Consider the following 14,001-nt stretch of genomic DNA (forward strand, 5'->3'; position numbering starts at 1 on the left):
TTTTCTTAAACGAAAATACCACACTTGGATTCATTCTAACACGTTAAAAGAATGCTGTGTTTTGAATCCTGTTGTTTTCCCATATTGTTTGTAATACCTCGCTAAGATTTTCACTATTGGATACTTTACATTTAGAGGTTTCAGAGTAGCAGCTGTGTTAGTCTGTATCCGCAAAAAGAACAGGAATACTTGTGGCACTTTAGAGACTAACAAATTTCTTTGAGCATAAGCTTTCGTGGGCTATAGCCCACTTCTTCGGATGCATCCGAAAGCTTATGATAAAATAAATTTGTTAGTCTCTAAGGTGCCACAAGTATTCCTGTTCTTTTTACATTTAGACTTTTTTTTGTTTCTATGTTTCTTATGTAGCACAAGCTATCATGAGTGTTTTGTTAATTCATCTGTGCATCACTGATAATGTTAGTACAATTTTGGGCACAGAGTTTGATAGCTAATAGTAATTCCTTAAGTGGATGTAAAGTAAAGCACAAACATGGGGACATCTACATAAATAATGCCTACAAAATATTGTGAAGTATATGGTGGATGTTTTTTTCTAACTATATTTTTTTAGAATTTATAAAACATTCCCCTAATCCAGATTAAGATAAACATTTAACTTGACCTATCTGATAGTGGGACAAATTCATACCTGAAATAAGTAAGGGAATTATCATTCAGGTCTCCAAAAATCTGACTTCAGTGGAGTTGTACTAGGTATGAAATTAGACCATTAAAATAGGTTAAGCAGCGCAAAACTTAGTTAAAAACTTTTTTTTTAACTGTAGTTTGAGCCATATCATCATTGTTAACAAGGAATTACAATTATATTCCTGTCATCTTCTACCCTCATAGTGATTCATATATGCCATACTAAAAAGCTACACATTTGGGATATTTGGGAAGACAACTGGGGGTAAACTCTTTAAATTCCACTGAAATACAGAAAGCTCCACAGTGGGACTGAGTTGGGAAAAATGGCAAATATGTTACTAGAAAGTATAGGGACTGTTTGGAAAGTTGGCATGAGTGAATACTGTCTGATGTACACAACTTCTGCTGTTAGCCCATCTTCATGATTTTACATATCAACGGGTTTCCCTAAAATGGGAAATGTTAGCATATTAACATGTTTCTTCTGGCTATGCATGTGTCTCTTAGCTTCAGACATGACTATAGCTGGTTAATTAGTTTCTTTAATTGTGCCATAATCCTTTCCTGCCATATCAACCATGTTCTTCTTGACTCAAATTCTCATTCAGTGAGACATTCATTGCATGTTTAACTTGTCTTTCCTGTCTTAATCGTTGAATAACAGAATAGCTTGAAACCAGAGTTACTAATCATTGAATTAAAAACCTAGACACAGAATCAGATCTCTTAAAAAAAATGTAGCTTATTTTACATTTTAAAGATCCATCCAGTTTATATTAAGCACTACACATTTACTCTGTTATCTAGCCATTAAAGTGGCCAAAACTGTAGTATGGAAAATAAATATCTTCCTTACCTGTGTATACAGTTTTTAGACTCGAGATATGCCATACCAGCAGCAGCATCTAATGAAAATTTCACTAACTGTTTAGTTTTTAGCTCATCCTTCTTCTTTCTTAAAAAGGAGAGGAAATCGCCTCCTAGAGAAATAGATGGACAATGAGACATGACAGCAATGATATTCACATTTATCTCTTATTAGTGATGCTTGACAGAACAAAAAGTATTACACTATCAGCCATGCTTTTCAACCAATTTGTTTGAGGCTAAGATAAAAAAGAAAATGGAAAGAATGCATTCTCATCATTATGTGGCCTCCTTAAGCTGCCCCGAATATTGCTTTAAGTGCTTCAATGTGCAAGCTGTACAAAGAATGAAAAAATTAATCAAGTCCATATTTTTACTACACTATACATCATATTTCTCTATGTGTATTCAATATATATTTGCATAACTATGAATTATGGAGTAAAGAATCTATGGATAATAGGGTGTCATAAAAAGTAGCTTTAATAACATCTTTCAGCTGCAACAGTTTATTAAAAACTGAATATTGCAATAGATTATGAGTTTGTATTTGCAGATTTATAACAGTTAAGTAATGTCTCTGCAATTGATGATTAGGGCAAAAGTAAACAAGAGAGAAAGAGGTTACGGGAAGCAATGCACTGCTACATGCTGATGGTTAGAAACGTGAATTAATCTAAAATATGCCTCACTGCAGCAGGCAATGCCAGAAGTCATAGTATAGCTTTTTCAAGTCTGAAGGTTTACATGTTATTATATAGAGAGTCATTTCTCTAGCCTTCATTTCATTTTACTGTGTACTGAACTGATCCTAGTGATCCTCTCTCAAGTAATGCCCCATGACAGTTTTCATATACTGTCCTTCTTGGCACTAAAAAGAGGCATTACCATATGTTAAAAGTTTCAGCGGGGATTTTCTTAGCAGGAAATATCTATTTATATTTCACATTATAAGAGATAAACTGAGGGGTTATTAGAGAAAGGTTTTATTAACAGCAGACATTTGCTCCTTCTAGCGCTATGGCCCTCAAATATTAAGCTGGAATGTTTGTGAAAGGAATTAGCATCTTAATCGTCAACTCCTACACTTTTTTTACCCACATTACCAAGAATCTATGCTTCTTTTGATACAAAAGCTCTAGAGGTGATGGCTTACTGGGTTGGTTCCTCAATGAAAGCTCCCAGTAAGCTTAACCTACAGCTAAAACTCTGCTGCTTTACTCCCTTTGATTACCCACGGGGCACCACAAACTTTTTAGAAACAAGTATGCTTTCCTTCAACCTGATTTCTGATTAACTTTTTTGTGTCAGGCGAACGTGACAAGAGAATGTGAATAATATTTTATCATCTTTTATGTATCCTTTATTATTTACCAATTCCCAGGAATAAAACGAGGGCTTTTTAAAGGAATGTACATGATAGATATATAGATACACATATTTCACTTAGGTATGTACATATGTATATATGTCATCACAGGGCTGGTGCAAGGATATTTTGCGCCCTAGGCGAAACTTCCACCTTGTGCCCCCCCCCTCCCCCGGCAGGGAGGAGCCGCCTTCCGGAGGCACCGGAGAGCCAGAGCGTCGGCGAACCCCAGCAATGGAGGAGCCGGCGCGGCGCAGGGGGGCAGTAGCCCTGCAAAGGCGGCAATGCCGCTAGTGGGGAGCAGCCGCACCCCCCCCGCCCCTCTGCCCAGGCTGCGGCCCGGCGTCCCCATCCGGGGGCTCCAGCAGGCTGCAGTGGATGCATGCGGGTGCCAGCCCCCATGCGCCCCCCAGCTACCCCTCTCGCTGTGCTCGGGCTCTGTGGCTCCCGGGCATGTGAACCGCCACCACCGTTGGGGCGCGGGGCCCTGAGCCTGCTCTGGGAGGGGCAGCAGTGGTGGTTGCGGCTCACACTCCCGGGAGCCACAGAGCCCGAGCATGGCAAGGAGGGAGCCGGAGGGGTGCACGGGGGCCACCGCCCATATGCATCCGCTGCAGCCTGCAGGAGCCCCCGGGAGGGGCCGCTGGGCCGCAGTCTGGGCAGGAGGGGCGGGGGGCGCCGCCGCCTTTGCAGGGCTGCTGACCCTCTGCGCCACGCCGGCTCCTCCGTGGCTAGGGCTCGCCGCCCCTGTAAGCCGACACTCTGGCTCTCCGGTGCCTCCAGAAGGTGGCTCCTCCCTGCCAAGCCAGGGCACTGCTCTTTGGCGCCCGCAACCGCCTAGTTCGCCTAGTGGTTGCACCGGCCCTGTGTCATCACTAGGGCTGTCAATTGATTTAAAAAATTAATCGCATAATTAATCTCGCTCTTTAACAATAACAGAATACCATTTATTTAAATATTTTGGTTGTTTTCTATGTTTTCAAATATATTGATTTCAATTACAACACAGAATACAAATAGTACCCTGCTCAAGTTAAAAAATTTTTATTACAAATATTTGCACTGTAAAAAGCAAAAGAAATAGTATTTTTAATTTACCTGATACAATTACTGTAGTGCAATCTCTCTATCATGAAAGTGCAACTTACAAATGTAGATTTTTTTTTTGTTACAGAACTGCACTCAAAAACAAAACAATGTAAAACTTTAGCGCCTACAGGTACATTCAGTCCTACTTCTTGTTCAGCCAATCACTAAGACAAACTAGTTTGTTTACATTTGCAGGAGTTAATGCTGCCCATTTCTTGTTTACAATGTCACCTGAAAGGGAGTACAGGCATTCGCATGGCACTGTTGTAGCCGGCATCACAAGATATTTATGTGCCAATGCACTAAAGATTCATATGTCCCTCCATGCTTCAATCATTCCAGAGAACATGCGACCATGCTGATGACGGGTTCTGCTCAATAACAATACAAAGCAGTGTGGACCAACACATATTCATTTTCTTCCTCTCAGTCAGATGCCACCAGCAGCAGGTGGATTTTCTTTTTTACTGGTTCAGGTTCTGTAGTTTCTGCACTGGAGTGTTGCTCTTTTAGGACTTCTGAAACCATGCTTCACACCTCATCCCTCTCAGATTTTGGAAGGCACTTCAGATTCTTAAACCTTGGGTCAAGTGCTGTAGCTATCTTTAGAAATCTACATTGGTACCTTCTTTGCATTTTGTCAAATCTGCAGTGAAAGTGTTCTTAAAACAAACAACATGTTTTGGGCCATCATCTGAGATTTCTATAACATGAAATATATGGCAGAGTGTGGGTAAAACAGAGCAGGAGACAAACAATTGCCCCCCAAGGAATTGAGTCATAAATTCAATCAACTCATTATTTTTTTTAACAAGCGTCATCAGCATGGAAGCCATGTCCTTTGGAATTGTAGCCGAAGCATGAAAAGGCATACGAATGTTTAGCATATCTGGCACGTAAATACCTTGCAATGCCAGCTACAAAAGTGCCATGCGAACGCCTGCTCTCACGTTCAGGTGACATTGTAAATAAGAAGTGGGCAGCTTTATCTCCTGTAAATGTAAACCAACTTGTTTGTCTTAGTGCCTGGCTGAACAAGAAGTAGGACTGAGTGGACTTGTAGACTCTAAAGTTTTACATTGTTTTGTTTTTGAGTGCAGTTACGTAACAAAAAAAATCTACATTTGTAAGTTGCACTTTCATGATAAAGAGATTGCACTACAGTACTCATATGAGGTGAATTGAAAAATATTATTTCTTTTGTTTATCATTTTTACAGTGCAAACATTTGTAAAAAAATAATATAAAGTGAACACTGTACACTTTGTATTCTGTGCTGTAATTGAAATTAATATATTTGAAAATGTAGAAAAACATCCCAAAATATTTAATAAATTTCAATTGGTATTTTATTGTTTAACAGTGCGATTAAAACCGCGATTAATCACAACTAATTTTTTTAATCGTGATTAATTTTTTTGAGTTACCCGTGTGAATTATCTGCGATTAATCAACAGCCTAGTCATCATATACTGGAATAAAATGCTGATGTGAAATCAGTTCGGTTTTACATGATATATAACTACATGCATTATAGCTGCATAAAGGTTACAAGCTCAATCCTCAAGTGCATGCAGTACTGGCTGGGCACAACCAGGGGAGAAGGGGAGACCCACAGCAGATTGTGGTTCTCCATTCCAGGGCTGTCCAAGGGCTGGTATGGTGTAGTTTGGACCAGTGGTTCTCAACCTGTGGTCTGCAGACCTCTGGGGGGGTCCATGGATTATGTATAAGACTTAGAATGAAAACTGTCTGAACAGATTTCAACTATATATACATACAATAGATTTCTAAAGGGGTCTGGACCTTTATTTGAAATTTCCAAAGGGATCCACACCACCATTCTAAATTTTTCAAGTGTCCTCAAATGAAAAAAGGTTGAGAACCACTGGTTTAGAGCAGCAACGGAGTTTTGCTAAACTATGCTCATCTGACCCATGGCCCCCAAGTGTAGGGCACAGTGCAATAAAACACTGGCCCATGTAGGGAACACTGCCTAGGCTTGCAGAAGTTGTCCTGCCAGGCTATAAAAGTGCAATGTAGACATCCAGGCTCAGGGACCCCGCAAGGAGGATGGGATCCAAAGCCTGGTATCCAGCTCAAGGGTACGTCTTCACTACCCGCCGTATCGGCAGGTAGCAATCGATTTATCCGGGATCGATATATTGCGTCTCGTTAAGACGCGATATATCGATCCCCGAACGCGCTCACCGTCGTCTCCAGAACTCCACCAGAGCGAGCGGCGATAGCGCAGTCGACGGGGGAGCTGCGGCCATTGATCCCGCGCCATGTGGACCCCAGGTAATTCAATCCAAGATACTTCAACTTCAGCTACGCTACTTGCATAGCTGAAGTTGCGTATCTTGGATCGATCCCCCCTCCCCAGTGTAGACCAGCCCTAAGCCTCAACAGCCCTGCAGCCTGAGCCCTGGAAGCACAAGTCAGCTGATCTGGGCCAGCCACAGGTGTTTTATTGCAGTGTAGACATATTCTAAGGGTCTGTCTTTGCAAAGTTCTGGATACTGCATTTTAAGCTCTAATGAAAGATGAAAAGAACAGAATACCTACTGACTGAACACTAAGGGTTTGATCAACTCTGTGGAATAAGAGTCAAAACACAAAAATGGTTCAAGAGGGTGCACTACAAATAGGAAAAATGGGATGAAACTAAAAATGAAAAATGTGTGATAAATATTTGCAAAAAACGTCCTGCCAGTGAGTTCTATTAGACTATGAAATACTCTCCCAAGTAAAGCGGAAGAAGCCCCATCATTTGGGCACACTTAAAGCTAAACTGGATAATGCACTAGTACATGTACAGCAGAGAACAATCCTGCATTGGCATAGGGTGGATTAGATGGCCAAATAGGTCTTTTCCATCTCTAAGGCTCTGTCTACACTACAGCATATATAGTTGCGCAACTGTGCTGCAGTAGCATTTGTGATGGAGACAGTCTAAGCTGACGGGAAAGAACTCTCCCATCAGTTTAATAACTCCTGCCTCCATGACAGGTGATAGCTATGTCTATGGGAGAAGCTATCCCACCGACGTAGCGCTGTCTACACCAGCGCTTAGGTCAGTGTAACTTACACTGCTCGGAGGTGTTGATTATTCACACCCCCGAGAAATGTAAATTATATCAAAGTAACCTGTAGTGTAGACAAGGTCTAACTTTTGTCATTCTTTGTCTTGAAATCAGGACCTGTCAAATAAAGCAGGATACAACAAATTCACAGAAAAAGTATACAACAAAGAACATTCTACAAATAAAAAAGAGCTGCTGTGCCAATAAAACTAAATCCTAATGACCTAGAGATAGAGCTCAAATATTATTAGACATTTTAAAATAAAGAGAATGAAATGGATGCTGGGTTTATCTATATTTCATCTAATATTTTCTGGCTGATGGAAAGCAGGTGCTGACAGAGAGCAGTCTGATAACCATTCCATCAGTAAAGGTGGCCTTTCCTCTTTCCGCTACTGCAACAGCATCTTTCTAGTCATAGCACAGGCTGTAAATCATCTTCAAGAAAAAGTAATAAGAATAGTAAGAGGAGTTTACTGACCTCTGCAGTAACTGATGTTCTTCAAGATGAGTGTCCCTGTGGGTGCTAAACTCCAGGTGTTGGTGAGCTCCTGTGCCTTCGCTCGGAGATTTTGAAAGCAGTACTCACACCGGTCACCCATGCACAGAGCCTGCCCCACGCATTGAGAGTGCTTTAATAGTACCCGTGGATGACCGGTCTCCTCAGTTCCTTCTCTACAACATAGGCTACCCCAACTTTGAAGTAGAGGGAAGGAGGGTGAATAGTGGAGTACCCACAGGGACACTCATCTTGAAGAACGTCAGTTACTGCACATGTGAGTAACCTCCTCTTCTTCTTTGAGAGATGTCCCTGTGGGTGCGCCACTTCAGGTGACTTAAAAGCAGTGTATCTCAAGGAGCTAGGGACTTCGGATCCGGTAGGAATACAGTGGATAATACGGCTCTGCCCGACCATGTATCAGTAAGAGGGCCTTGAGTAAGGGCATAATGCTTAACAAATGTGTGTTCAGAAGTCCAAGTGGCCGCTTTACAAATGTCAGCCAGAGGAACTTTGCGTAGAAAAACCATGGAGGTAAGTACTGATCTAGTGGAGTGAGTTCTGATGCAGACTGGAGGAGTTGCATCCTTTAGTTGATAGCATAGTCGGATACAATTGGAAAGTCTCTGGGTAGAAATAGGTGTCCCTTTGGATCGCTCTGCAATGGAGACAAAAAAGAGTCTGGAAGAGTTCCTAAAAGGCTTGGTTCTATCCAAATAAAAGGACAGAGCCCTGTGTACATCCAATGTAATCATTGAGGATTCAAAGGAGTTTGCTAGCGGTTTCGAAAGAAGGGTGGTAGGTGTATAGGTTCGTTGATGTGAAAAGACGAATGCACTTTTGGAAGAAATTTGGGGTGTAGTTGGAGGGTAACTTTGTCCTTAGAAAATATTGTGTAGGGTGGGTCCGCCATGAGAGCTGCTATTTCTCCTGCGTGTCTGGCGGAGGTGATTGCCACTAGCAATGCTGTTTTCATGGAGAGGTGTAAGAGAGAGCATGTGGCTAGTGGCTCAAAAGATTGTTGAGTCAAGCAGGTTAATACTAAGTGAAAGTCCCATGGAGGGGTAGGGGGTTTAATATCTGGGTATGGGGATTGGAGCCCTTTGAGAAAATGCTTGGTGATTGGATGGGCAAAACAGAGGTACTGTCGATCTTGTGGTGAAAAGTTGTAATAGCAGCTAAATGGACTTTGATGGAGCTGAAAGAAAGGCCAGATTGTTTAAGGTCTAATAGGTAGTCAAGTATTAACGGAAAAGGTGTGGAAGTGGGAGGAATTTGTTTGATTGAGAACCATTGTGTGAATCGCTTCCTCTTTCGGAGACAGGTAGTGCGAGTAGACTGTGTTCTGCTATGTAAGAGTACTCTTTGAACCTGTTCAGAGCATACTAGTTCACTTTGTGAGAACTATGTAGGACCCAAGCTTTGAGATGAAGCATGGATAGGTTGGTGTGGAGAAATCGGCCATGTTGCTGTAATAGGAGGTTCGGAGTGAGAGGCAATGAAATCGGTGGGCGAATTGACATTCTGGTGAGGAATGGATACCATAGTTGTCTGGGCCACAACGGGGCAAATCAGAATTACCGTGGCACAATCTGTTCATATCTTTGTCAGGACCCTGTGGAGAAGCGGTAACGGGGGAAATGCATACAGTAAGTCTTAATCCCATGAGATCATGAACGCATTTCCTAGGGAATGTTTGCCCAGTCCCGCTCTGAAGCAAAATTCGGGACATTTCTTGTTCTTTGCAGCCGTGAAGAGGTCCAGTGTTAGGTAGCCCCAAATGCGGACTATGTTGCGTATGCCCGTCTTGTTTATCTCCCATTCATTATCTCAAGGAAATCGTCTGCTTAGTTCGTCCGCGGTGGTATTCAGGGCCCCGGGTACATAGGTCGCTGACATGTGGATGTTGTGCGCGAGGCATGAATTCCAGAGCTTCATAGCTTCTGGGCAAAGCGAGTGAGATCTAGCTTCTCCCTGTCTGTTAACATAGAACATGCAGGCAATGCTGTCTGTCATTATTCGAACATGTTGGTTCTGAATGAATGTGAGGAAGTGACAGCAGGCATTGCGTATGGCTTGAAGTTCTAGGATGTTTATGTTTAGGGAGATTTCGGTGGAAGATCCTAGCCCCTGGGCTGTATGATGGGGCATGTGTGCTCCCCATCCTGTGAGGGATGCATCGATAGTCATTATAATGGATGGAACATCCTGAGCAGAGGTTGGAGGGAACTGTCCACCATAGGAGGGAGTCCTTGACTCTGAAGAGTATGGATAGAGGTTTGTTTAGACTGTGTACGTTCGGTCTGTAAACTGTGACCAACCAAACTTGGAAGCACCTCATGTACAGGCAAAAGTACACGAGGCCATGTAACCTAAAAGTTGTAGGCAGTCCCAAGCAGTGACATGGGGACTGTTATGAAGTTTTGTGAAGAGAAGTTTTATGGTGTTGAAATGGTTGGGAGAGATGCTATTCCCTTCCGGGAATTGAGGTGTGCTCCTATGAACTCCAGTTGTTGGGTAGGAGATAAGGTGGATTTGTTTTGTTTATTTGCAGGCCGAGGGACAGGAAGCAGGCGACGGTCAGCTGTGTGGATCAAAGAGCTTCATCGAGCGTTGAGGCTTTGAGGAGACAGTCGGTGAGGTAAGGAAATATTATACCCCTCCATTTCCTGAGGTAGGCAGTGACTACAGCTAGGAGTTTGGAAAAAACACGGAGGGCACGAAGGACAACACCCTATATTGAAAATGTATTGAACCGAGCATAAAACTAAGAAAATGTCTGTGGGACGGATGTATAGTCACATGAAAGTAGGCGTCCAGTAGGTCAAGGGCTGAAAACCAATCGCCCTGCTCCAGTGCTGGGATTATGGTGGTGAGGGTAACCATTTTGAACTTTTGTGTTTTTGATGAATTTCTTGAGCTGCCTGAGGTTGAGAATCAGTTGCCATCCCCGTTTTCTTTTATTAAAAAGTAAAAGGAGTGGAAACCTTTTCCTCTGTGTTGTTCGGGCACGACTTCCACTGCTTTCAATTGAAGGAGATGATGTACTTCTTGGAAGAGCAGTTGCTCGTGAGAGGGGTCCCTGAAGAGGGATGGGGAGGGTGGATGGGTGGGAGGCAAGGAGAGGAAAGAGATGGAATAGCCAATTGTGACGACCTCTATCGCCCTCTTGTCGGTGGTAATGTTCTGCCATCGATGGGCGAATGGGAGTAGGTGGTGTCCAAAATAGGGGCAGGCGGTGTAAGCGCAGAAGTGGCAATGTTGTTTTCTATACCCTCGACCAAGGCTTCAAATTTGCTTATTAGTCGGAGGGGGTTGAGATGCTGCTGAGAAGTTGGGCCGATGGCGTTGGTACCCAGGTCTTTGGCTTTGCTGTTCTTGCTCATGTGATCTATGGGATTGATGTATGTATGTGGGGTAGCATGGACACTGGTACGGTTGGTATCTATATTGTCTCCTTCTGGTTGTAGGGGTTTGAATTCCTAGAGACCGGAGAGTTGCCCTTGAGTCCTTCATGGAATGAAGTACATCATTCGTCGTGGAGGCAAAAAGTTTGTCGCCATTGAAGGGGAGATCATTTGGACCTCCAAGGAAAGGAAGAAGACGAGAGCCATGAACCTCGGCGCATCACAACTGCTGTGGCAGTAGATCTTGCTGCAGTATTGGCCGCATTGAGGGCAGCTTGAAGAGCTGTACAGGAGATGATTTGTCCCTCAGAAACTACGGCTGTAAATTGTTGTTTTTTTCCCTCTAGAATGTCATCAATAAAGTCCATGAGTTTACTATAATTCTTGTGGCCATATTTTGCCAGAATGGCTGTATAATTAACGATGCAAAATCATAACATGGAAGACGCGTATATCTTGCATCCGAGCAGATCTAATTGCTTATTGTCCTCGTTGGATGGGGTGTAGCGGGGAAACTGTTGTTTGTTCTTCTGGTTGACTGCATCTACTACCAGCGAGTTTGGCACTGGATGAGTGAAAAGGCACTCAAAGCCCTTGGAAGAGATAAAGTACTTCCGATCTGCTCGCTTGCAGGTAGATAGGCTTGCAGCAGGTGTTTGCCAAATGGCTTTGGCAGGTTCCATGAGGGCTGCGTTAATAGGTAATGCAATCCTGGAAGAAGTAGAGGGCTGCAGGATGTCGGTTCGCCCATGTTGTTGTTCAGGAACTTCCTGTAGGTTAATCCTTAGCTCATTGGCAACTCTTTTAAAGAGGTCCTGAAATTTTGAAAAATCAGCTGAAGATGTCAGGGGAGGAGGGAGTAATCCTTCATCAGGTGTAACAATTGGGTCTACGGGGTTGGAGGAGGTAGATTCTGATTGATCCTGCAGTTGTGAAGTACCACAGTATTTTTGCCAGCAAGTTAAAGAAGTATGGGCTGGATGAATGGACTATAAGATGGATAGATAGCTGGCTAGATCGTCAGGCTCAACGGGTAGTGATCAATGGCTCCATGTCTAGTTGGCAGCCGCTATCAAGTGGAGTGCCCCAAGGGTTGGTCCTGGGGCCGGTTTTATTCAATATCTTCATTAATGATCTGGAGGATGGTGTGGACTGCACTCTCAGCAAGTTTGCAGATGACACTAAACTGGGAGGAGTGGTAGATACGCTGGAGGGTAGGGATAGGATACAGAAAGACCTAGACAAATTAGAGGATTGGGCCAAAAGAAACCTGATGAGGTTCAATGAGGACAAGTGCAGAGTCCTGCACTTAGGACGGAAGAATCCCATTCACTGTTAGAGATTAGGGACCGAATGGGTAGGAAGCAGTTCTGCAGAAAAGGACCTAGGGGTTACAGTGGACGATAAGCTGGATATGAGTCAACAGTGTGCTCTTGTTGCCAAGAAGGCTAATGGCATTTTGGGCTGTATAAGTAGGGCCACTGCCAGCAGATCGAGGGGCGTGATCATTCCCCTCTATTTGACATTGGTGAGGCCTCATCTGGAGTACTGTGTCCAGTTTTGGGCCCCACACTACAAGAAGGATGTGGAAAAATTGGAAAGAGTCCAGTGGAGGGCAACAAAAATGATTAGGGGGCTGGAGCACATGACTTATGAGGAGAGGCTGAGGGAACTGGGATTGTTTAGTCTGCAGAGGAGAAAGATGAGGGGGGATTTGATAGCTGCTTTCAACTACCTGAAAGGGGGTTCCAAAGAAGATGGATTTAGACTGTTCTCAGTGGTATCAGATGACAGAACAAGGAGTAATGGTCTCAAGTTGCAGTGGGGGAGGTTTAGGTTGGATATTAGGAAAAACTTTTCCCTAGGAGGGTGGTGAAGTACTGGAATGGGTTACCTAGGGAGGTGGTATAATCTCCTTCCTTAGAGGTTTTTAAGGTCATGCTTGACAAAGCCCTGGCTGGGATGATTTAGTTGGGAATTGGTCCTGCTTTGAGCAGGGGGTTGGACTAGATGACCTCTTGAGGTCCCTTCCAACCCTGATATTCTATGTTTCTATGATTCTAAGGGGCTGCCTGATGTCGTGAGTCACTGGCAGATTTGTCAACTGGCAGTACTGAGCTGGTCTAGCACCTGGCTGTGGTAGCATAGCGAATGTGGTCCCAAGTATAAGGTGCCATGGAGCCCAATATTGCCACTCTGGTGGAAAGGACCTGGGTGGTCCCATCCATGGGTTTACACACCATGGGGTGGGATCCTGGGAGTAGGACAAAGTAGCTTTTTTATGACCCATATTGATTGGGGTCTGTGAACGGGAGACCTGATAGGGTGAAAAATCTCCCTGCAGCCCAGATTCCTCATCACTGGAAGAAAGCTGTCCAGACATTGCATGAGTGTCCGGAGAGAAGTAGGTGTTAAGTAGGGGTGACTGAAAGATAGGTGACACCAGCAGGTCCATTGACTGTGTAAATTGTGGTGCCCCACCGCCTCTGCGAGGTGAGGGCTGTGTGAAAGGAATTTTCTGTGCAGGAGGGTTCATCTGCACCGGTGTCCTGAGCCTTGTTTCACTGCCGGCCAATTCAGAGGATGACGGTGCCGGCAGAGTGAGAACACGATTTGAGGACTTCAATAACTCAGGCATAAGTTAGGGGTTTGTTACAGGAGTGGGTGGGTGAGATTCTGTGGCCTGCGTTGTGCAGGAGGTCAGACTAGATTATCAAAATGGTCCCTTCTGACCTTAAAGTTTATGAGTCTATGTGTTGGCACTGCTTCCATTGCGGTGTGCAGCTCAGTCAGTGCCTGGGTCTGAGGCTGGTCCTAACGACTTTTGCATGAGAAGCAGTTTCAATCAGTAGAGAAGGAACTGAGGAGACCGGTCGCGCACACGTATTATTAAAGCACTCTCAACACATGGGTCAGGCTCTGTGTGTGCACGACCGGTACGAACACTGCTGTCAAAATCTCTGAGTGAAGGCGCAGGGGTGCACCAACACCTGGAATGGAGCACCCACAGGGACATCTCTCGAAGAAGAA

The 14,001-nt window shown here is 43.9% G+C and overlaps 1 protein-coding gene across 2 annotated transcripts in view; it reads right to left on the reverse strand.

Moving 5' to 3' along the window:
- Window positions 1-14,001, reverse strand: part of FER (FER tyrosine kinase) — a 421,941-nt gene that overhangs the window by 102,175 nt on the left and 305,765 nt on the right. For both annotated transcript variants that reach the window (XM_054031951.1, XM_054031950.1), the window contains one exon: window positions 1,511-1,634. In XM_054031951.1, coding sequence (XP_053887926.1) covers window positions 1,511-1,634 — 124 coding nt within the window. The remainder of the gene's footprint in view (window positions 1-1,510; window positions 1,635-14,001) is intronic.

Source organism: Malaclemys terrapin, chromosome 6, assembly GCF_027887155.1.
Source record: "Malaclemys terrapin pileata isolate rMalTer1 chromosome 6, rMalTer1.hap1, whole genome shotgun sequence".
Classification (NCBI taxonomy): Eukaryota; Metazoa; Chordata; order Testudines; family Emydidae; genus Malaclemys; species Malaclemys terrapin.